General features: G+C 33.4%; 1 protein-coding gene across 2 annotated transcripts; it reads left to right on the forward strand.

The window, feature by feature from the left end:
- The first annotated feature begins 423 nt into the window (after positions 1 to 423).
- On the forward strand, positions 424 to 21178 carry LOC125824899 (berberine bridge enzyme-like 18). Of its 2 annotated transcripts, XM_049504240.1 has the most exons (3): positions 424 to 666; positions 4188 to 4446; positions 20057 to 21178. In XM_049504240.1, exons 1-3 carry the CDS (start codon positions 424 to 426, stop codon positions 21160 to 21162), a joined length of 1608 nt encoding a protein of 535 aa, XP_049360197.1. In that variant the 3' UTR covers positions 21163 to 21178. The 2 variants fall into 2 exon arrangements, with proteins under 2 accessions (XP_049360197.1, XP_049360198.1); XM_049504241.1 differs by lacking the exon at positions 4188 to 4446 and having other exon boundaries at positions 424 to 605; positions 19737 to 21178.
- The last annotated feature ends 1643 nt before the right edge of the window (positions 21179 to 22821 follow it).

Consider the following 22821-nt stretch of genomic DNA (forward strand, 5'->3'; position numbering starts at 1 on the left):
TGATCGGGAAATTGTGCATGAAATCTTCAATTTTTTTGAAATGAAATTTATATATTTGTAAACTACGTAAAAAATACTATAAGTCACAATAATTGACAATCCAAAATAATTAAAAGATATAAAATAAATTTACCATCAAAGATAGACTTGTTTAAATCTCAAAATTTGAAATGTATCACGCATAAATTGGGGAGGTCGGAGTACTATTTTTCTAATGACTATTAATCTTGTTTTGTGGTCTTATTTCTTTTTCATTACAAATTACAACCATGTGTATACCTTTCACACGCATATGGTTTTTATTGAAAGTTAAACCAAACAATTAACTCCTAGCTAACTCCCTCACTCATTTTATGAATATAAATAGAAGGGGGTTGCAATTATTTCCATAACACAAACTAATAAACTAAAATCTCAAGCAATATGAAAATTTCTTTGTTTTCCTTTCTTTTACTACTTCTTGTTCTCTCATCATCTTCATGGTCAACATTAGCTGATAATCCTGAAGCATTCATCCAATGCTTATCTCAAAGTAACCAAACATATTACACACCAAATAACTCTTCTTTTTCATCAATCCTTCAATTCTCCATACAAAATCTAATGTACAATACAACCGAAACTCCTAAACCTCTTGTGATTGTCACCCCAGTGAGTGAATCCGAGGTCCAAAAAGTCATTCTTTGTGCTAAGAAAACTGCGATGCATGTTAGGGTTCGTAGTGCAGGACATGATTATGAAGGCCTTTCTTATGTCTCTGAGGTTCCATTTGTTATAGTTGACCTTATCAACCTTAGAACAATCAATGTTAATGTCAATGATAAGAGTGCATGGGTTGAAGCTGGATCAACTATTGGTGAACTCTATTATAGAATCGCGGAGAAAAGCAAAACCCTAGGGTTTCCGGCTGGTGTTTGTCCAACGGTTGGTGTTGGTGGACATTTTAGTGGAGGTGGTTATGGTACTATGATGAGAAAATATGGACTATCAGCTGATAACATTGTAGATGCACGATTGGTTGACGCTACTGGCAGGATTCTTGATAGGGTTTCCATGGGGGAAGATCTATTTTGGGCAATTAGAGGAGGTGGTGGTAATACTTTTGGACTTGTCCTTTCATGGAAGATCAAATTGCTAGATGTTCCTGAGAAAGTAACTGTTTTCACACTTGACAAGACATTGGAACAAAATCTCACTAAGCTTATTCATAAGTGGCAAAATGTTGCTCCAAGATTCCATGAAGATTTGTTCATTAGGATCATAATTCGTAGAGTGGACTCAAGTGATCAAGGTGGTAACAACAAACAAACAATTGTAGCTTCATTCAACTCTTTATTCTTTGGTGGAATCGATCGATTACTTCCCATCATGCAAGAAAATTTCCCTGAATTAGGGTTGAGAAGAGAAGATTGCATTGAAATGAGCTGGATAGAGTCTATAATGTACTTTGCAGGGTTCCCAATAGATGGATCTCTTGATGTCTTGCTAAGTAGGGTTCAACCCACAACACGTTACTTCAAGGCAAAATCAGACTACGTGTATCAGCCAATTCCAGAGGGAGGTCTCGAAGGAATATGGAGATTCTTCTTTGAAGATGAAGCTCAATCATCTTATATGATCTTGACTCCATATGGTGGGAGGATGGATGAGATTTTACCATCCGATATCCCATTCCCCCATAGAGCTGGGAATCTATACAAAATTCAACATTTGGTGTATTGGGATAAAGAAGGAGAAGAAGTAGCTGAGAGGCATATAAGTTGGATAAGAAGGCTTTATTCTTACATGGCTCCTTTTGTTTCTATGTTTCCAAGAGCTGCTTATGTCAACTATAGGGATCTTGATATTGGAATGAACAACAAAAAGGGATATACAAGCTATATGCAAGCTAAGGCTTGGGGGATGAAGTATTTCAAGAATAATTTTGATAGATTGGTTCATGTGAAGACTAAGGTGGATCCTTCAAACTTCTTTTGGAATGAACAAAGCATTCCTTCACTTACTTCATAGAAGAAGAACAAAGGTGAATATAATGAAGTTATCTTGTCTAATAATTTATTTTTTTTATGTAATTTGCTTGTTCTTTGAACTTATTGTACGTATTATATTGGTTGATAATAAAGGTTGTTTAATTTAATTTATTGTTTTATTTCTTACATATTTGATTTTGATGTTTTTCTCAATATTAAATTATTAGTATCAACTTGTTGAAACACCACGCTTGGGAGTGTTTCTATTTTTCTTATTAGAACATTCAACCCCATTATATTATAGTTTTAAATTTTTTGAAAAAGTCTTTTAATATTTTTAATTGATTTTCTCTTGATGAGGGTGTATATAATAGGATGACTAAGAGGACAAGTATTAATTTGCTGAAGGTGCAATAATTTACTTAATTAACTTATAATCATTTATAGTAGCTTAATTACCAAAGATTTATACGAAGTTTACTGAAAAATGATCTAAGCCTTAATCAAGTTACAAGTATACATGTACTCTAATACTTTTCTTTTGTTAGGGACATTTTCTGGATTTTACAATAAAAATATTGTGTGGAATGCTTTGGTCTCTAAATTGGATGCATTCCTTGAAAATTTCTAAGGAATCAGTATTGCATGCTCACAATATTTCAACTAGTTTTAGAAATCGCAAAGACAAAATTGCTTTGTAGTGTCAATTTCAAGAATCGAACTATTGATTTTTTATTGTGCATTCAAATATAAAATCTCTTAGATATTTGAAATTTACGTAAAAAACACTACAAGTCATATATATCATTTCTAACATGTGATAGATGTTGAAATGCAAGCCACATGTAAGTTCTCATATGGAAATGTCAAAATTACGCTCAATGCAATTTTTTATCCACACCAAAGTAACCATGTTCAAACCATGACTTCTATAATATAAAAAAATGTTAGTTTTCTTAATATTAATTAGCATTGACCAAGTCATTTTGATTTGTTTATTAATCTTCATCCATATGGAGTATTAGTTAATGACAGTCATTGCCAATCTAAGTAAAGATGTAGATAAGGAATTAAGTGTCTGATGTGGAAATTAATTAGATAAGAGAATACTTTTAAGTTATTGTTGATATATATTTAAAACAAAGATTACCCTATGAGGTGGTTAATTATTTTAAACTAATTTTATCAATGTTATATATTTCTTTTCTTCTTTTTTTCCAGTTGAAATAAAAGAGCAGACCATGAGGCTTCTGATTGAGTTTATGTTTGTACTGGAAGTGTAAGAAAATTGCATTATCCATATATTATTATTAAATATATTTTTTATTAAATTAGGTCATTTAAAGACTATTTATAGGCGCTAGTCTCCTTAAAATATGGATTCAAAGTCTTAAAACAAAATATGTATGTAAAGATAATTAGATATTGAATTTTTTCGTCAAGATAATATTTCTCCAATAGACCTTTCTAAAAAAACAATGTATTTAAAAATCTTCTCTCTATACCAAAACATATATTGTACTGGTAAACAAATTCTATTTTCACAATCTCCCATTATAGTCCGTATATTTTTTAAACTGATTAATATATATAACTTATTAAATTACTCAGTTGTACATAGCTCTAATCCATTCCGCTGTATATCCAGGAAAATTATTGATTACCCAAAATAGTGCCCAGATTGCCAAAAACACATTTCTCAAAAAGTCAACCCAAACAAAATACTACGTATATATTTTTAAATCCATCGAGTTGACTCCAAGCACAATTGGTGGTCTTGATCTGGATGATTAATTGACTTTTCTTCTTTTGTGGTCTTATTTCTTTTTATTATTATTATAGAAAGTCAAACAAAACAATATAATTAACTCCTTGCTCCCTCACGTAAACATTTTTTTTTATAAATAGAAGGGGATTACAATTTCATTTCCATAACACAAACTAAACAAAATCTCAAGCAACATGAAAATTTCTTGGTTTTCCTTTCTTTTATTACTTCTTGTTCTCTTATCATCTTCATGGTTAGCATTAGCTGATAATCACCAAGAATTTATCCAATGCTTATCTCATAGTAACAAAAACATATTCCTCCAATATTTACACACCAAATAACTCTTAATTTTCATCAATCCGTCAGTTCTCCATACAAAATCTAAGGTTCAATACAACTGAACTCCTAAACCTCTTGTGATTGTTACCCCAGTGAGTGAATCCGAGGTCCAACGAGTCATTCTTTGTGCTAAGAAAACTGGGATGCATGTTAGGGTACGTAGTGCAAGACATGATTATGAAGGCCTTTCTTATGTCTCCGAGGTTCCATTCGTTATAGTTGACCTTATCAACCTTAGAACAATCAATGTTAATGTCAATGACAAGAGTGCATGGGTTGAAGCTGGATCAACTATTGGCGAGCTCTATTATAGAATCGCAGAGAAAAGCAAAACCCTAGGGTTTCCAGCTGGCGTTTGTCCAACGTGTTATATTCTAGGTGTTTTGATGATCCTCACAAATGCAGGGACCTGGTCCTTGGAAGAGTACCTCCGTCCAGACTCAAAGTGGTGTACAACCGTAAAGCTATCTTTACAATTGTCCTGTCAGGTTGGTTGGTAAGATGTGCAGCGTACTTCACCAACAGGAAGGGCGGGCGAAATTGTTTGTTTAAGTGGTCAAAACCCGTGTTGGTAACTGATATATACAATAATAAACAAACAACATTATTCATTCAAGAAGAGAGAAAGCTAACAAGTCTTCTCAAGAACTTACTAAGAAAAGTTTGCAAGGGACCTGGTCCCTGCAAGACTGCGTATGTGAAAGGACGATAAGATAGCTGTCAGAAAAGCTGCCACTTCTGATGTGGTAGGTGTACTTCCTTCCAGAGAGGCAGACTCTCAGCCAATGGGCGGTCTCAATGAGTTTGTGTTCATTTTGGTATAATCTCTCAACACAAAACACAACAAAATGATTTGGCAAACAAAACTTGGATTTTCTCTGAAAATTCATAAGCTTGAAAAGAAAGCAATCTTCAAGGAAGAACAATACTCATGCTCAACAAAGGGACCTGATAGAGTGCTGAAGAGCCTTTGTTGAGTTTGAGTTTTGTCAGTCTTTGCAACTTGAAACTTCTCAAGTATACAAGCAAAGACCATATTGGTGAAGTATTCTCCGGCAAACACAACAAAGACCTGATCAAGCTGTAAGCATCAAAGTGTGTCTTAGGAGTTATACTTCCGTGCTAATATTGTAAATCTGTTCCTAGTTTATAAAGGATTCAGATATTTGTTCGAATGTAAAAGTCTAAATCAGTTAAGGTTAACTGATTTAGTGGGCAACATTGTTTGCTGCTTAGTCAAATTCTAAGTCATTTATGAGCTAGTTGATTTAGTGGGTGGTGTGGTATCCGCTTAGCAAAGTCTAAGTTATCTAGGGGTGATAACTTAGTGGGTAGTGTTGTATCTGCTTAGGCTCATGAAGTAATAGAGGTATTACTTAGTTGTGAGATTAATAACTTCTTCTCACTTTGGTTGTAACTGGGTTTCACTTTCGCTTGAAGAGATTAGTGGAAACAGTTGAAAATCCTGTGTGACAGGTTGTGGTTTTACTCCCTTGAGAAATGAGGTTTCCACGTAAACTGCTTGTGTCGTGTTCTCCTTTACTGTTCTGCACTGTTCTTGATGTGTTAAGGGACCTGGTCCGTTGATTGATAGTGGACGCACATATTCTATCAATTGGTATCAGAACAGGTGCTCTCTAGCATGTTAACACCAAGAGAGAGATTCATGTAGAAATATAGTTGCTCTACTAAATCTGGAAGAAGGACAATCGTCAACAAGACCACCTCGTTTCAATGGTCAGTTCTATAGTTGGGGGAAAACAAGGATGCATGCCTTCTTAATGGCTGAGGACAACGAGTTGTGGGATATCGTGCTTAATGGACCCTTCATCCCAACTACTGAAATGAATGATGGAGAAATTACCATAGTTGTTCCTAAGACTCGTCAATAGTAAATGAGGTGGATAGAAAGAAGATCGAGAAAAGCTACAAAGTAAAGAAGCTGTTGATGTGTGGTATAGGTGTTGAAAGGTACAATCGCATTTCAGCATGTGAGTCTGCAAAAGAAATCTGGGATTGTCTCAAGACGGCCCATGAGGGCACGAAGTAGTTGAAGGAATCAAAGGTGGACATGTTGACCACCCAATATGAGAACTTCACAATGAAGGAGTGGGAAAGCATTCATGACATCCATACGAGATTCTCCTCCATAACCAACGAGCTACGATGCTTGGGAGAACTTATCTATCCCAGTAAGCAAATAAAGAAGATTCTTCGAATTCTTCCCAAGTCATACGCAAGCAAGGTAGATGCCATTGCTGACACAAATGACCTAAAAGTTCTGACGATGGATGCTCTGATTGGTAACCTTCAGACTCATGAAATGAATAGAAACTAGGATGCTTCCAAGAATGAGGTAAAGAATGATAAGTCTCTACCTCTCAAGATCTCTACATGTGAAATCTCTAGTGAAGAGGAAGACATGGCCTATCTCACCAAGAAATTCCATGAAATTATGAGAAAGCATGAAGGCTTTTGAAAAGGAGGAAACCCTCCTCGTGTTGCAAATGCAAGTGACTTATGCCACAAGTGTGGAAAGGCGGGACACTTCCTGAAAGACTGCCCAATGTTCAAAGCTGAAGCCAAAGAGTATCAAAAATCTGAAGGTGATAGAGATAAAAGAAGGGACCTGGTACCAGAGAAGAATATAAGAAAAACAGCAGTTGACTATGTTGTTAAGAAAACTCTTGCTGCCTGGGGAGATTCTTCAAGTGAGTCAGGAGAATCAGAATGTCCAGATGATGCATCTATGCTAGCTGTCAAAGATGATGAGAATGTGTTCGATGACTTGTTTGTCTTCATGGTAAAATTGGATAACGAGGAAGATGGAGAAAAGGTAACTCTCCTTGACCTTAAACAAAACTTGAATACTTATTTTGTTAGAAGGTTGAAAAATATAGTTGATGTTCTGATAGACTCTGTTATAGAGTTAACTGCTGAAAAGGACTCTATGAACAACAGTCTAGATAAGTTTAATGTAGAGAAGACATTCTTGACTGTCAACATGTCTGTTATCCAGGAACAACTAATAGTTTTAGAAACTGAAAATCTAGAACTCAAGGAACAGTTGAGCATAATGAATGAGAAATCTAGCAAAAGAAAAGGAAAGGCCACTATTTTTCAAATAGAGCTAGAAGCCAGTCTGAACATTGCTGAGACCAGACTTGCTCTAGCTTTGGAAAGGAATGATCAGATGGAGAGGGACCTACGTCTAAGAGAATAATTGAAAAATTCTCTAAAATGGACCAGTTCCACCAAGCTACTTTCCAACATTACCAGTCAAAGTAACTACAACAGGAAGGGGCTAGGTAGCTTGAATATTAGTTCTCCCTATAATCCCCACAGTAAATATGTGTCTGTGTCAGATAACCTATTATATCTTCACTGTGGTCGCAATGGTCATCTGAAAAAGGATTGCCTAGCCTGGAAAGTTTCTCAAGAAAAGGTCTCAACCTACTTTAGACAGAAAGTTAACCAGAACAAGGGGCCTGCTCCTATCTCTAAGTCCTCTGACTTGAAAAAGATTATTCTGCCTCATTGGACAAGAAACACTTTCATTATGCCTCTATCTGCTTACTGGGAACTCAGATTAAAATGGGTTCCTAAATCTTCATAGTTGTAGGGGAATGTAGGAGGAAGTAGTCAGTGATGGTTCATGGACAATGAATGCTTAAATCATATGACTTGAAGGACTGAAAAATATCTCTCACTCTCTCAAGGCACTTCAAGGGGGAGGTGTCTCATTTTGTAATTAAAAAAATAAGGGGTATATTATTGGTGTTGGAAAAATTGAGCAGTTGTAAAAGAAAGAAAACTCTGAGATGGAAAAGTTGCCTTAGATTCAAAGAGATGGTATAAATAGTGTGCTTGCTGAAGAACATTCCCTTTATGAATCCAGCAATCTCAAAGAAGTTGATGCATAATGTTGAACCTGATGAGGGACCTGGTTCGGTAGTAAATGTTGAACAAAGATGATGTCGTTCAAACTGATAATGCAGATTCTGAAGGTTGTCTAAGCTCTTCTTCAACAATGACTTCAAAATAGAGGTTGTCGCACTCATGGGTAGTGAGTTAAATGAGCATGATGGGAGAATTCTTCATAGAGGTACAAATCAACCAAACCTCTAAAGCTTTTCAAAATGGAAGATCAAGTGGCAGATATCTTCACCAAAACCCTAAGCAAGGACAAACCTGTCAAGAACAGGGACCTGGTTCAAGCTCAGAGAATCTACTGAAGAAGTTGCATATTATGGATGCTAAAACAATTGATACTCCCATGGGGACCAACTCGAAGCTGGGTGCTGATGGATCTGGTCCAGATGTAAATGATACAAGTGTCAGGATTTGTGCAATACTCCAAGTCTGTCCAACGGAATCACATTTGAAGACTCCTAAGAGAATCCTAAGACACTTGATGAAGACAGAGACATGGTTCTACTCCATCCAACAAGAGACTATGTTGATTGGAGGAATATGGTGATGTTTATTATGCTGGGTATCAAGCTAATAGAAAAAACATGAATGGCTCAATTGTTGGGGCTCATACCTCATTCATGGGGAATAAAAGCAAGATTTGTTGCTCTTTCGATAATTGAGGCAAGGTATGTAGCAGATGCAAGTTAGTGTGATCAACTCCAGTGGATCAAATCATTGATGTCTTCACAAAAGCTATGACGAGGGACCTGGTCAAGATAAACAAATTGAAGTTGGAGATGCTGAAACTGAATTGAATGGAACCTGCTTGAAGCAATCAACCTTCTTATGACTATGCAAAGGGAGCAAGTATCTTTGTTTTTCAGTTATGTATGTTTTAGCAAGTTCAGTTTCATACTTTTTGTAGGTATACACACATGGCAAAAGGGATAAAGGAAAAGGGAGGTCAGGATAGATCTAGGCAATCACATTCAACCTACAGAGAGGGACCTGGTCCATTTTCGAAGGTTAGCACTCTTAACATCATATTTTGAATTATGCATGAGAACTGTTGCAATATCCACATATCTGTCATCCAGGTATCTGTTCGTTGAGCCATTTTTGAATACCAAGATGACACTATTTTCCACATGATACCCCTTTCTACTTCCTTTGTACTCCATATTTCTTTCCATATCCCCAAAAAACTCCATCTCCCCTTCCAAAAATCAGAAAGTTTCAAAATCCTCTTTTCTCTTCTCTCAAAAACACTTCAAATATTTAAATCTATTGTTCCTACTGGAGAATTTTCTGTTAATAGAAATTTTCGAGTATGAAGAGGGATCAGGTCCAGCAAGCAAAATAAAGAAGGTGGAAAAGATGATGTTAAAAAAGGAAAGGGTTGATACTCTGAGAATTCAATGTATTCTGAATAGGAGGGTGTCTCACTTTATATGTAAAATAAAAAATAAAAAATGAAATGGTCCCTTAGTTATTGACCTATTCATCTCGGAGGCCCGAAGTAAGTTTGAGTTTACCAATCCTTCTGTCATAATGCGAGAATACATGCACAATATCATATATGCTAAGGATGGTAAATGTGACATGAGATATGGGTACCTTCTGACTTGGAATGTGAATGTGTTGATGGGAAGATAGAGAAAAAGAGTAATGTGTCTAAGTTGTTGGTGGAGCATAAGAAACTCAAGCTTGCTTTGGAAACTATGACAGTTGGTGTTGCTAACAAGGACACTTAAATAGTGTGTTTGAAGGCTCAACTTCTGAAAATCACAATCAGAGGGACCAGGTTGAGAAGAACTGGCAGCCCTGAAGGTTTACCATGAAGGCCGGGCAGCGAAGAATGTTGAATTTCAAGAGAGGCTTTTGAGAAATCATGTTGAGGCAAATGCTCTCCTAATCTTACACTTTCAACCCCTAATTCCTATCCCCCCCCCCCCCCCTCATCCAAAATTCCATTATCCCTAAACCCCTCACTCTTTCTAAATTTGCATGTCAATCACCGTTCCTTCTCTTCTGTTGAAACTCAATGGGTATTGTCCAACTGGTTCTCATTCGTAATAATATTTGCAATGCTCTGATTGCTGATCTTTTATTTATGAATGAAAAATGACTTGTTTTTACTGATTTATCTCATTAATTTATGCATTTTTACTCATGCTCAGTGTTGCCCAAGTGGCCATGAATTTTCTTGAACTACATTTCTAGCAACTTGGTTTATTGCTTTAACCTTTTTTTATTATGTCAAAAGGGGGAAGATTGTTAGGGTATGATTGTCAAGGTATGAGATCAGTGATGGTATGAGATCAATGATGATATCGTCATGCCGTTAGGGGGAATCAAATGCTACTTGAAGAGGACACGATCATGCCGATAGGGGGAAGAAATTGAAAAAGTTTGTCATCATAAAAAATGAGGGATATGTTATTTTGATGTTGATGTGAAGTTTTGATGATTTGACAAACTTCGGAGATGATGCAAAAAGAGGACCAATCTAGTTATCTGAAGAGACATGATGATAGGGGGAACTGTTGAAAGGGGGAAGAAGACTTAGGGATCTAACAAAGGACTAGATCCTTGTCATTAGGACTGACGACAAGGCAAATAAATGAATAAACTCAGTGTGAGAAATATTTGTGTGTCATCATCAAAAAGGGGGAAAATGTTATATTCTAGGTGTTTTGATGATCCTCACAAATGCATAGTCTAACTAGGGACCAGATCTAGGAAAGGGTCCTTTGGTATTGAGACTGATGAAAGGGGTAATTAATGAATAGACTCAGGATACGGATTATTTGTGTATGTTCATCAAAAAGGGAGAACATGTTATATTCTAGGTGTTTTGATGATCCTCACAAATGCAGGGACTTGGTCCTTGGAAGAGTACCTCCATCCAGACTCAAAGTGGTGTACAACTGTAAAGCTATCTTTACAGCTGTTTTGTCAGGTTGGTTGGTGAGATGTGCAACGTACTTTACCAATAGGAAGGGCGGACGAAATTGTTTGTTTAAGTGGTCAAAACCCATGTTGGTAACTGATATATACAACAATAAACAAACAACATTATTCATTCAAGAAGAGAGAAAATTAACAAGTCTTCTCAAGAGCTTACTAAGAAAAGTTTGCAAGGGACCTAGTCCCTGCAAGACTGCGTATGTGAAAGGACGACAAGACAACTATCAGAAAAGCTATCACTTCTGATGTGGTAGGTTGCAAGTCCTTCCAGAGAGGCAAGCTCTCAACTAATAGGTGGTCCCAAGGAGTTTGTGTTCATTTTGATATAATCTCTCAACACAAAACACAGCAAAATGATTTGGCAAACAAAACTTGGATTTTCCCTGAAAATTCATAAGCTTGAAAAGAAAGCAATCTTCAAGGAAGAACAATACTCATGCTCAACAAAGGGACCTGATAGAGTGCTGAAGAGCCTTTGTTGAGTTTGAGTTTTGTCAGTCTTTGCATCTTGACACTTCTCAAGTATACAAGCAAATACCATCTTGGTGAAGTATTCTCCAGCAAGCACAACAAAGACCTGATCAAGTTGCAAGCATCAAAGTGTGTCTTAGGAGTTATACTTCCATGCTAATATTGTAAATCTGTTCCTAGTCTATAAAGGATTCAGTTATTTGTTCGATTGTAAAAGTCTAAATCAGTTAAGGCTAACTAATTTAGTGGGTAGCATTGTTTACTGCTTAGTCAAATTCTAAGTCATCTAGGAGCTAGTTGATTTAGTGGGCGGTGTGGTATCTGCTTAGCAAAGTCTAAGTTATCTAGGGGTGATATCTTAGTGAGCAGTGTTGTATCTGCTTAGGCTCATTAAGTAATACAAGCTAAGGTTTGGGGGATTAAGTATTTCGAAAATAATTTTGATAGATTGGTTCATGTGAAAACTAAAGTGGATCCTTCAAACTTCTTTTGGAATGAACAAAGCATTCCTTCACTTACTAGGTACAAAAAGAGCAAAAGTGATCAATGAAGTTATGGTCGAACAAAAGATCATTATTTAAAAGTCCAGGCACTATCAAGGCACTTGGTAAGACTAGTGTAATGATTCTTTTTAAGGTAATTTGCTAAGAAAAGGATCAAAATTGTCCTTTATCTTTGAGTTAAGTATCAAAGTAGTCCTTGTCTTTTAACATGGAGCACTAATAGTCCTCCATGTTTCAAGAATTGGTACACTTATAGTACTTTTCCTAACATATGTCTATTTTTTTTAACGGAGCTTTTCTTTGCACACGAGAAAGCATATGCACGATAACTTTGTTTTCACGTTGCAAATTAGATTTCCTCGTTCTTCTCCGATGACTCTGTTTTCACCATTGCAAACCAAATTTTCCCTTTCTTCTCCATAGTATCCATCCCTAATTCTCTGTTTTTATGTATGCAAAACAGTCTTCAACAACAAAATTGCACAAGAACAGTTGCACTAGATTCACACTTATACAACACTGAGATTGCGCCAAAACAACAGCTGAAAAAAACATCAAAACTGCACTAAAATTGCACCAGCAAAGTATCAAAACGACACCAACATTATACCAAAAAAGTATCACCAGAATCACCCTAAAATAACATCAAAACTGCACCAAAAACAACAGTATAAAAACATCAAAACTACACCAAAAACAATAGTATAAAAACATCAAAACTGCACCAAAAACAACACCAGAATAGCACAAAAAAATAGTTGAAGGCACCGAATCGGCATGAAAACAACACCAAAACTCCACGACAAAAGCACCAAAACTAAGCCCAAAATTGCACATAAACAACAACACCACATTCTCAATAAAACATCACTAGAATTGCATCAAAAACCGCACCAGATTCCCACAAAAACTACATCAAACAAATAAAAAAACTGAAAAACGATAGCAAAATATAATTTACACTTAAAACGTATACGGTGATCTATCTTTTAACTAAAAAACTGATTTATTTAATAATGTGACTCCACTTTGTTTGGGCTTGTTGTGAATCTTCCCCGACCCCCGTAAGGATTCATTTCTTCTCCTCGTCCTACTTCTCCTTGTTTCATATTTTTCTGCTAAACTTCAACACACTCCAATCTAACCTGGAAGCACAATACATATATTTTATGTTAGTTTAAGATAATTAAATGATGAAACAATGCAATATGATGTTTTATGAAATAATGCAAATATGATGGAAACTAGATTTTCCCCTTCTTCTCCAATAACTTTGTTTGACACTCAAAGATAAAGGATGATTTTGATTCTTTTCTCCAGTTTAAGTAAATAAGAGTCCAAGTGTAGTACCCTCCCAAATATGAGAGCACGATGAATAACCACACAAACATGTGTAGTACCCTCCCAATTAAATTTAATTTAAAATTCTTGTGACTAGTTTGTTACCAACAACGAGCACACACTTGATGATCACCATAATCTCAGAAATTTATAGTTTTTTTCCTCGAGTTTAAATAATCTATATCGAGGACATTGAAGGGGGCCCGATGAAGACTATTTGGCATCCATAAAAATAAAGAATTAGGATGGATAATACAAAGAAGAAGGAGAAAATTGGGTTTGCAATGGTGAAAATAGAGTTATCGAGAAGAAGGGGAAAACTAGCTTGCAACGGAGAAAACAGAGTTATCGTGCATATGCTTTCTCACGTGCAAAGAAAAGCTCCGTTAAAAAAAATAGACAGATGTTAGGAAGAGTACTATAAGTGTACCAATTCTTGAAACATGAAGGACTATTAGTGCTCCATGTTAAAAGACAAGGACTACTTTGATACTTAACTCAAAGATAAATGACAATTTTGATCCTTTTCTAATTTGCTTGTTCTTTAAAATTATTGTATTATTGGTTGATAATAAAGGTTGTTTAATTTAATTTAATTTATTTTTATGGTTTTATTTCTTACATATTTGATTTTGATTTTTTCTCAATATTAAATCATTTCTAGCAAATTGTTGAAACACCACGATTGGGACTTGGGAGTGTCTCTATTTTTCTTATTAGAACATTCACCCCATTATAAGTTTAAAAATTTTGGAAGAAGTTTTTTAAATATATTTTGATTGATTTGCTCTTGACAAGGGTAATATATATATATATATATCTTAATTACAAAAGATCTAAGGAATCAACATTGCTCACAAAAAAGAAGTTAGGTCAACTTGGACGGTTAAGCTATAATCTATTATATAGTCCATTATTCAACTCATCTTAATTAGTTCAGGTATACTTTAAGTGAGGTTGTGCATTGACTTTATAAATAGCTTTAGTTTGGATCATACTTATGAATTGTAATTATATTTTTCCTAATTACAATACATAACATCAATTTTAGAGAGGATAAGGGTGAGCTAGATTGAGAGAGAAAAAGTAGAGAGGCGGGGTGAGATCGAGAGAGAGACGTATCTCAATTGAAATTGAGATACACATATATGTAAATATACAAATACAATCTCTCTCTCTCTCATTCTTGCACACATATACCCATATTAGTTTTGAAACTGAAACATAAATATATAAATATACATGGTATCATCCCCAAATAAATACTCAGGTACAATCTATATATTTTTTTGATACACAAATTTAAAAAAATGATACAATATCTGAATATGATTGTATCATCCCTAAAATAAATATACATATATTTTTTTAATGATAATTGTTGTATCCGTTTCATTTTAATTCAACCTGATAGTAGTTATATCAATTTTTTTCTAATACACAAATACAGTTTTTTCTGATACATAAATATAATTGGTTGTATCAATATGTATCAAACAAAAAAGATACAGTTTGCTAATAAATGTACTATGATACACATATACAATTTTTCATGATACGTAAATGATATATACAATTGATTGCATCAATCTAAAAAGAAGAGAAGATTCAAAAGTGGGCTGATACATGTTTTTAGTCTAATGATGTAAACATTGAACAACAATCAAGACAAATTTGAGTTTACTTTGTTACTTTTAGTTTCTTATTTTCTTCGTCTCTCTTCTGCGAGTATCTTTTTTAGATTAAGAATTTTAAAACTGATGCCATTATCGTCAGCACCACAAATTTTGTACGTAGTATAAAACAACTAACAAAGAGATCCCCAATTTTAATGGTTCTGAGGATTTACAGAAATAAAATCAGCTTTATTATTTCCGTTTTAATTTATTTGTTTTTAGAAAAAAAATTTGGTTAGCATTTTAATATATTTATTTTTTGTTGAGTTCTGGACAATTTGTATATTTTCTTTAATAGGCGTAAGTTCTTTATAATTGGAGATCTAATAGAAACAACAATTGGCCCTCTGTAATTAATTACTCTGAATAACCATGTTTGCCGTACTTTAATCAATGTATCTAATTTTGTTTGTTTGTATCTAGTCATTAATTTGAACTGGGCAGCATGTTTTGCAAGTTGAAAACGAGAATGCAATTAGAAACTGGGCAGTGGTTGCACACAAAAAATCAACTAGTAATCGGATCCTTTCTCCGACTAGTCAAAATAATTCTCCATGTAGTGGGTCTGACTGGAAATTTTCATGACATTGAGAAGTGGCAAGATATTAGTAATGCCTCAAGAGACCTATTATGTTCTAATAGCTTTGATGCTTTATTGAAGACTACTGGAAAGCAAGTAAGGTTAACAGAGAATGACAACGATTTGATTCAAGAAAATCAGGTCTCACCACCTGCTTTGAATAGCAAATTTAGTCCAGAAGCTCCCGTATTTGTGCCTAAATGTGTGCTTGCAAAGAAGAATGAGTCAAGGGCCTTAGTGTCAAATACAATTGATTTGAGTGATCGATTCTCTTGATGAAGATGAGGAAGACAATATGCTGGACATATGCTTGGATAGAGTGACTAGGGAAGGGGATATATCACCTAGGCAACAAAGAAGTGGAAGCAACAAAAGCAAAAAGAAGACACATGGAAGGCAACATAGTTGGGACGGTAAAATGATTGAGGAGTTTGTTCCAAGGCACCTATCGATGCGACAGGCAAAACAAAACCATTTGACAGTATCAATAGGTTCAACTAGATCCAATAAATACATAAAGAAGGTACTAATTATCAAGTGTTGTTGGATATGTTTGAAGAAGAAGACAAGAGAAAAATAGTTCAAGTTACTTTTGATGGGCATATCAATCTTTTTTAATTCATGCTTTTGTAATAGAAAGTTTGAGGTTGATAACTCAACTTTCTTCTTGATTGACATATTTTTACATTATTTAAGCATCCTCATTTGTAATATCATCATGGAGTGTATTATAAACTCTGTGATGATCAGAAAATACTTAGCTCTCTCTAGCTCTTATTTTCTTCATGCTTGTTAAGTAGCAGAAGTTAGGTACTTCATTAGGATTAGTAAGATAAGGCCTAGTCCCCGTTACTTGTACTTGTTCCTATTGATATTTTTTTATTTTTAATAAAAGGCAGCTAGGCATTGTCTAGTGATAAATTTGCTTTAAAAAAATCATTAATTTGAACATTTAAATTCAGAAAATATATAAAAATTAAATACTATACTATAAACAAATAATATTAAGTTTCTTGATATTAGCATTGACCACGTCATGTTAAAGATGTGTGTCTGATGTGGAACTATTTTGATAAACATAATGAGATAGATAATGCATTTAAGTTATTGTTGAATTGCTTGTATAAGTAGATATATTATTAGAAAACTCTATATTTTTTGCAACACTTCAACAAAGAGCAGCCCATGAGGTGATTAATTATTTTTATAACTAATTTTATCGATGTTAGTATTTCTTTTGTTTTTTCCAGTTAATATAAAAGAGCAGCCCATGAGGCGTCTGATTGAGTTTGTGTGTAAAATTTGCATTATGCGTATATCTTTTTACATCCACAAGATAAAAGTAACATATGTATACAATATACACTATACTCTTTCTTCAGACTCCACATATAAAATTATATTAAATATGCTGTTATTGTTGACTCTAACGCCCCAAATCACTAACATGTTTCAAAAAGTTTTTTGGACGACATAAAAGGAACATACCGTATTATGAATTGTAAGTATAGTCCTAGATATACAAAATTATGAATTAGCTATTTCGTTGAAGAATTATTTATTTATGAAAGTTAGTTCGGGAAAAAACTTCGTTTTCGATATTGACCTGTCATATAAAAGCAAAACTTACAAATATCCCCAAAAAGAAAAAAAAATTAAAAAAATTGAAACCATAAACCTTTTAAAGTCAAAATATTGAAATTTGCAAATAGCTTGGGGTAGAAGAAAATGTTATTATCAGAGAAATTGTCCAATGAAAGAACCAACAAATTGTACACGAAGATTCATAAATTCAAAGTGAGAATTTTCAAATTTCAATTTTGTTTAAATTTCAATTGTCAATATAAGCCAAGACCATTGACCAATTGATTAACCCAACTTGTCATCTTTATAGGGATCGAACAATTTTAAATATCCTCTTTTTACAACAATTTTGTGTTTGAATTGTTCTAGAAAAATAATCATTTGAAAGAACAGTGTGAAAAATAGTTTAACACCTGTACATCATTGTTGTATATAATCTTTTATAGTAAAATTTAAAGGTTGAATTTGAAAGTTTCAAAATAAAATATGTTACTTGCTTTAATAGCTAAAGATGTTCAAATATTGAGAAAGTCTCAAAAATTATAATTTATTTATATTAATAATGTATATCAGTTAAGTATGAGGATTTAATTAACTACGAGTGATTTAACTCAAGGGACATTATATCAAGCTTTAGAAGCCTTAACACACCATTTGGTTGTAAATCTTATCCTTTCTTAGAAATTAGAATCATGAAGTTAAATCTGGTCCACAGTAGGGCTATTCATGGTTATGGTTAAAAAATCAAACCAAATTGCAATTCGAATCAAACCGATTAAAAAAAATCGATATTTGGTTTGATTTGGTTAGGTTTGATTTTAAATTTTGAAAATCGATACCATTTGGTTTGGTTTTGGTTTTACTAAAAAACAACCGCAAAATAACCAAATCGAACCGATAAATTAGATATATAAATTTTATAATTATTTATATATTATTCATAAATAAAATATAAATATTTTGTTAAATTTTAATTAACTGAAATCTTTAACTTTACCATTTTCTCAAGCCCAACACTTTAGTCCAACTATAACAATCTTAAGTCCAAGTCTATCAAAATCCATTTTAGTCTTTACCTACCCTGCTAACCGATAAGTTAGTATTGCTTAATTAAACCGACAATAACTTTTTTGTGGATTGCTCATCTACTAGGTGTTCGTGTCTATCAAGATAAGTACGTCCTAAAAAAAATATTACTTTCAAATCGAATAAACCAGAAAAATTGAACCAAACCGACAATAACCAAATCGACGGTTATTTTTTTCGTTTGGTTTGGTTTGGTTTTAAAAATTTTAAAAACCGACTAGATTGATTTGATTTTGATTTTAATCAATAACTGATCCAAACCGAACCACGAACACCCCTAATCCACACATATGAAAAAAATTTTAAGTTAACGTTTTTCCACTAGACCTTTAGAAAAAACAATGTATATTTTTTTTTCTCCTTAGCAAAATAGTATAGTAGACAAATTCATTTTCCACGATCTAGCTATCCATTATAGCCTCCAAGCATAAAAGTCCCTTGTGAACAATTTCAAGACTTTTTCAATTGTAGTCAATATCTTATTACGAGTAATTCTAGAAAAAAGAGGTATTTATCTATATTAGAGATGGTGTAATTTATTATTTTTTTAATTATTTTATATTTATTCATATCTCTCAGTATTACGGGGAGAAAAACACATATTGCGCGAAATTTTATGAAAAAATCTACGTTTTTGAAGGTGAAGTTTAAAAATTGAACAGTTCATTTTTTCGTATATCCTCGAATTAATGCAACCTAAAATACTATGTTTCAATTTTCGTAATTAACATGTGTGGGACTCAAGTCCCCTACCTTGCAATAGGATCATAACAAAATCACCACCATCTGCGTCTATAGCTCTCAATGGGTGCGATAGATCATTTCTATCCCCGGTCCAACACTGCAATTAATATCGACGTCACCATCCAAGGCACGACGGATATGAAAAGTAGTGGATGATCTGATATCATTAAAATATATAATTCAGAGATAAGTACACCCCAAAAACTAGCTATTGAGATGGAAGAACCTGAGATTATGTAAACTCTATTAAACCAACGTGGAAATCAAGCCCCAATGACCCCTACCTTGCAATTTGCAATAGGATCATAACATTAAGAAATAGCTCATATAGGGTTGAATATAGATGGCTAAAAATTGTTTTTTCGCAAGTTATTAATTAAGGTCAAACAAATGTGAAAGGCTATTGGTGGTCTTGATCTGATTTGACAATTCTTCTTTTTTGGTCTTATTTTTTACTCATTACAATTTCACACGTATGTTGATTATTATAAAAAGTTCAACTAAACAAATAGTAGCTCCTCCCTCACACATTATAAATAGAATGGGGTTTGCAACTTCATTTCCATAACACAAACTTAACAAAACCTCATACAATATGAAGATTTCTTGGTTTTCCTTTATTTTTGTACTTGTTGTTCTCTCATCAGCTTCATGGTCAGCATTAGCTGATAATCATGAAGAATTCATTCAATGTCTATCTCATAGTAACCAAACATCCTCCAATATTTACACACCAAATAACTCTTCTTTTCCATCAATCCTTCAATTCTCCATACAAAATTTAAGGTTCAATACAACTGAAACTCCTAAACCTCTTGTGATTGTCACCCCAGTGAGTGAATCTGAGGTTCAAAGAGTCATTCTTTGTGCTAAGAAAACTGGGATGCACGTTAGGATTCGTGGTGCAGGACATGATTATGAAGGCCTTTCTTATGTCTCCGAGGTTCCATTTGTTATAGTTGACCTTATTAACCTTAGAACAATCAATGTTGATGTCAATGATAAGAGTGCATGGGTTGAAGCTGGATCAACTATTGGCGAACTCTATTATAGAATCACGGAGAAAAGCAAAACCCTAGGGTTTCCGGCTGGTGTTTGTCCAACAGTTGGTGTTGGTGGACATTTTAGTGGAGGTGGTTATGGTGTTATGCTGAGAAAATATGGCCTAGCAGCTGATAACATTGTAGATGCACGATTGATCGACGCGAATGGAAGGATTCTTGATAGGACTTCCATGGGAGAAGATCTATTTTGGGCAATTAGAGGAGGTGGTGGTAATAGTTTTGGACTTGTCCTTGCATGGAAGATCAAATTAGTAGATGTTCCTGAGATAGTAACTGTTTTCACACTTGACAAGACATTGGAACAAAATGCCACTAAGCTTGTTCATAGGTGGCAATATGTTGCTCCAAGATTCCATGAAGATTTGTTCATTAGGATCTTGGTTAGTAGACTGAACTCAAGTAATCAAGGAGATGGTAACAACCAACAAACAATTGTAGCTTCATTCAACTCCATATTCCTTGGTGGTATCGATCGATTACTTCCCATCATGCAAGAAAATTTCCCTGAATTAGGGTTGAGAAGAGAAGATTGCATTGAGATGAGTTGGATAGAGTCTATAATGTACTTTGCAGGGTTCCCAACAGATGGACCTCTTGATGTCTTGCTAAGTAGGGTTCAACTCTCAACGCGTTACTTCAAGGCAAAATCAGACTACGTGTATCAGCCAATTCCAGAGGGAGGTCTCGAAGGAATATGGAGATTCTTCTTTGAAGATGAAGCTCAATCATCTCAAGTAATCTTAAGTCCCTATGGTGGGAGGATGGATGAGATTTCAGCATCCGCTATCCCATTCCCCCATAGAGCTGGGAATTTATACAAAATTCAACATTTGGTGTATTGGGATGAAGAAGGAGAAGAAGTAGCTGAGAGGCATATAAGTTGGATAAGAAGGCTTTATTCTTACATGGCTCCTTTTGTTTCTAAGTTACCAAGAGCTGCTTATATCAACTATAGGGATCTTGATATTGGAGTGAATAACATCAAGGGATATACAAGCTATGTGCAAGCTAAGGTTTGGGGGATTAAGTATTTCAAGAATAATTTTGATAGATTGGTTCATGTGAAGACTAAGGTGGATCCTTCAAATTTCTTTAGGAATGAACAAAGTATTCCTTCACTTATTCAGTGGAAGAACAAAGGTGAATGAAGTTCATCACTATAAAAAAATAAATATGATTCATGTTATTATTTAATTAATTAAGTACATATAGTTTCTCTTCATTGTTTGTATTATAAAGGGTCATGCATGCGAGAACATGGCACTTGATAAGACTTGTGTAGTAATTTATATTTATGTATGTAATTTGCTTGTTCTATGAATTATTGTATATTATTGGTTGATAATAAAGGTGGTTTAATTTAATTTATTTTTACGGTTTATTCCTTATATATTGCTTCTTATTTTTCTCAATATTTTAAATCATTACTAACAAATTGTTGAATCATTTTATTTTATGTCCTAAAATATATTCTTAAGTGATATGACAGATCCAACAATTTACTTCATGCTGCTTTCTATAAAACGTCTAATTGTAAATTCTATTATCTTAAATTTTCAAAAATACGGGGCTGATATTATCAACTGAATTTATTTTTTCTAGAAATAAAAAAGATAAAAAAGAATTGAGTTTCCATTAATAGCTTTAACCCCATTAAAATTTACCTAGCTAGCAAGAAAACGAAAGAAATAAAAGGAGGACTTGACTTTTTGACTTGTCAAAAACAAATGTTTTAATATTCTTTGTTAAGGGGTTTTGAATTTTGACTTGTCAAAGAATAAATGTTCAAATATTCTTTGTTCGTTTAATTTGAGTTATATTTTGATCAGACAAATTATGCTATTTTAATATATTATTTTATTCAACTATTTGATTTATAATCGAGTCATGATTCAATATGTAAAAGGACCAAATAAATTAAACAAATTTGAATTAATTTTACTGCCTTTAATTTCACTTTTTCCAGTGGAACAACTTTTTTAAATAAAATTTTATAATTATTGAACGCATTATTATCACCATCATCATCATTACCACAAATCATATACATAGTATAGAACAACTAACAAAGAATAACTCCAATTTTAATGGTTCTGAGAATTTATAGGAATTAAACCAATATTAATTTCTTTCTTTTAATATATTTTTCTCCTTTTTTTAATTCGTTAACATTTTAATATATTTTACATATTTTAAGGCTAAGATAATAATATATCTTTTTTAATATATTAAAAAAAATAACAAACAACTAAAAGTGAATCGGAATAAGTCTTATATATTCTCAAAGGCCAAAGCCTTCTTAACAAACCAAAACGACACCCATCTGGCCGAAATATCGAAAAAGAAAATTTGCAATATATAATATATATTATTATACTATATAAATTCATTGTTTATTCATTATTCAAATTCAAATTTCATCTAAATCAAAATTCAACTTCTATTATTAGAGACTTTTATTTATTGCATTGATTTTCTAAATCAAGAAATTAGTATTATTACTAGTAAAAATATTGACTCTCTTGCTTCGATTATAAGAATCGAGTAAGTAGGCGTATTAGTATCATCGTCACTGTCACGAACCTACTACGTAGTACTTATAAGACAACTGACAGAATTCTGAGAAAGTAGTATTTCTTCGGTCTTATTTTAGTTTTTATATGACACCATTTAATTTGATATAATATTTTGAAAAAAAATTAAAATTTGTAATTCAAAAATAATTTTTAAATATTTCTGTGGTTATATACTCGTATATTATTTTATTAAGAATAAAAAGAAAATTTTAAAATTAAATATTTTTAATT

The sequence above is a fragment of the Solanum verrucosum genome, unplaced genomic scaffold, assembly GCF_900185275.1.
Source record: "Solanum verrucosum unplaced genomic scaffold, falcon-dt-bn FXZP01000086.1, whole genome shotgun sequence".
NCBI lineage: Eukaryota > Viridiplantae > Streptophyta > Magnoliopsida > Solanales > Solanaceae > Solanum > Solanum verrucosum.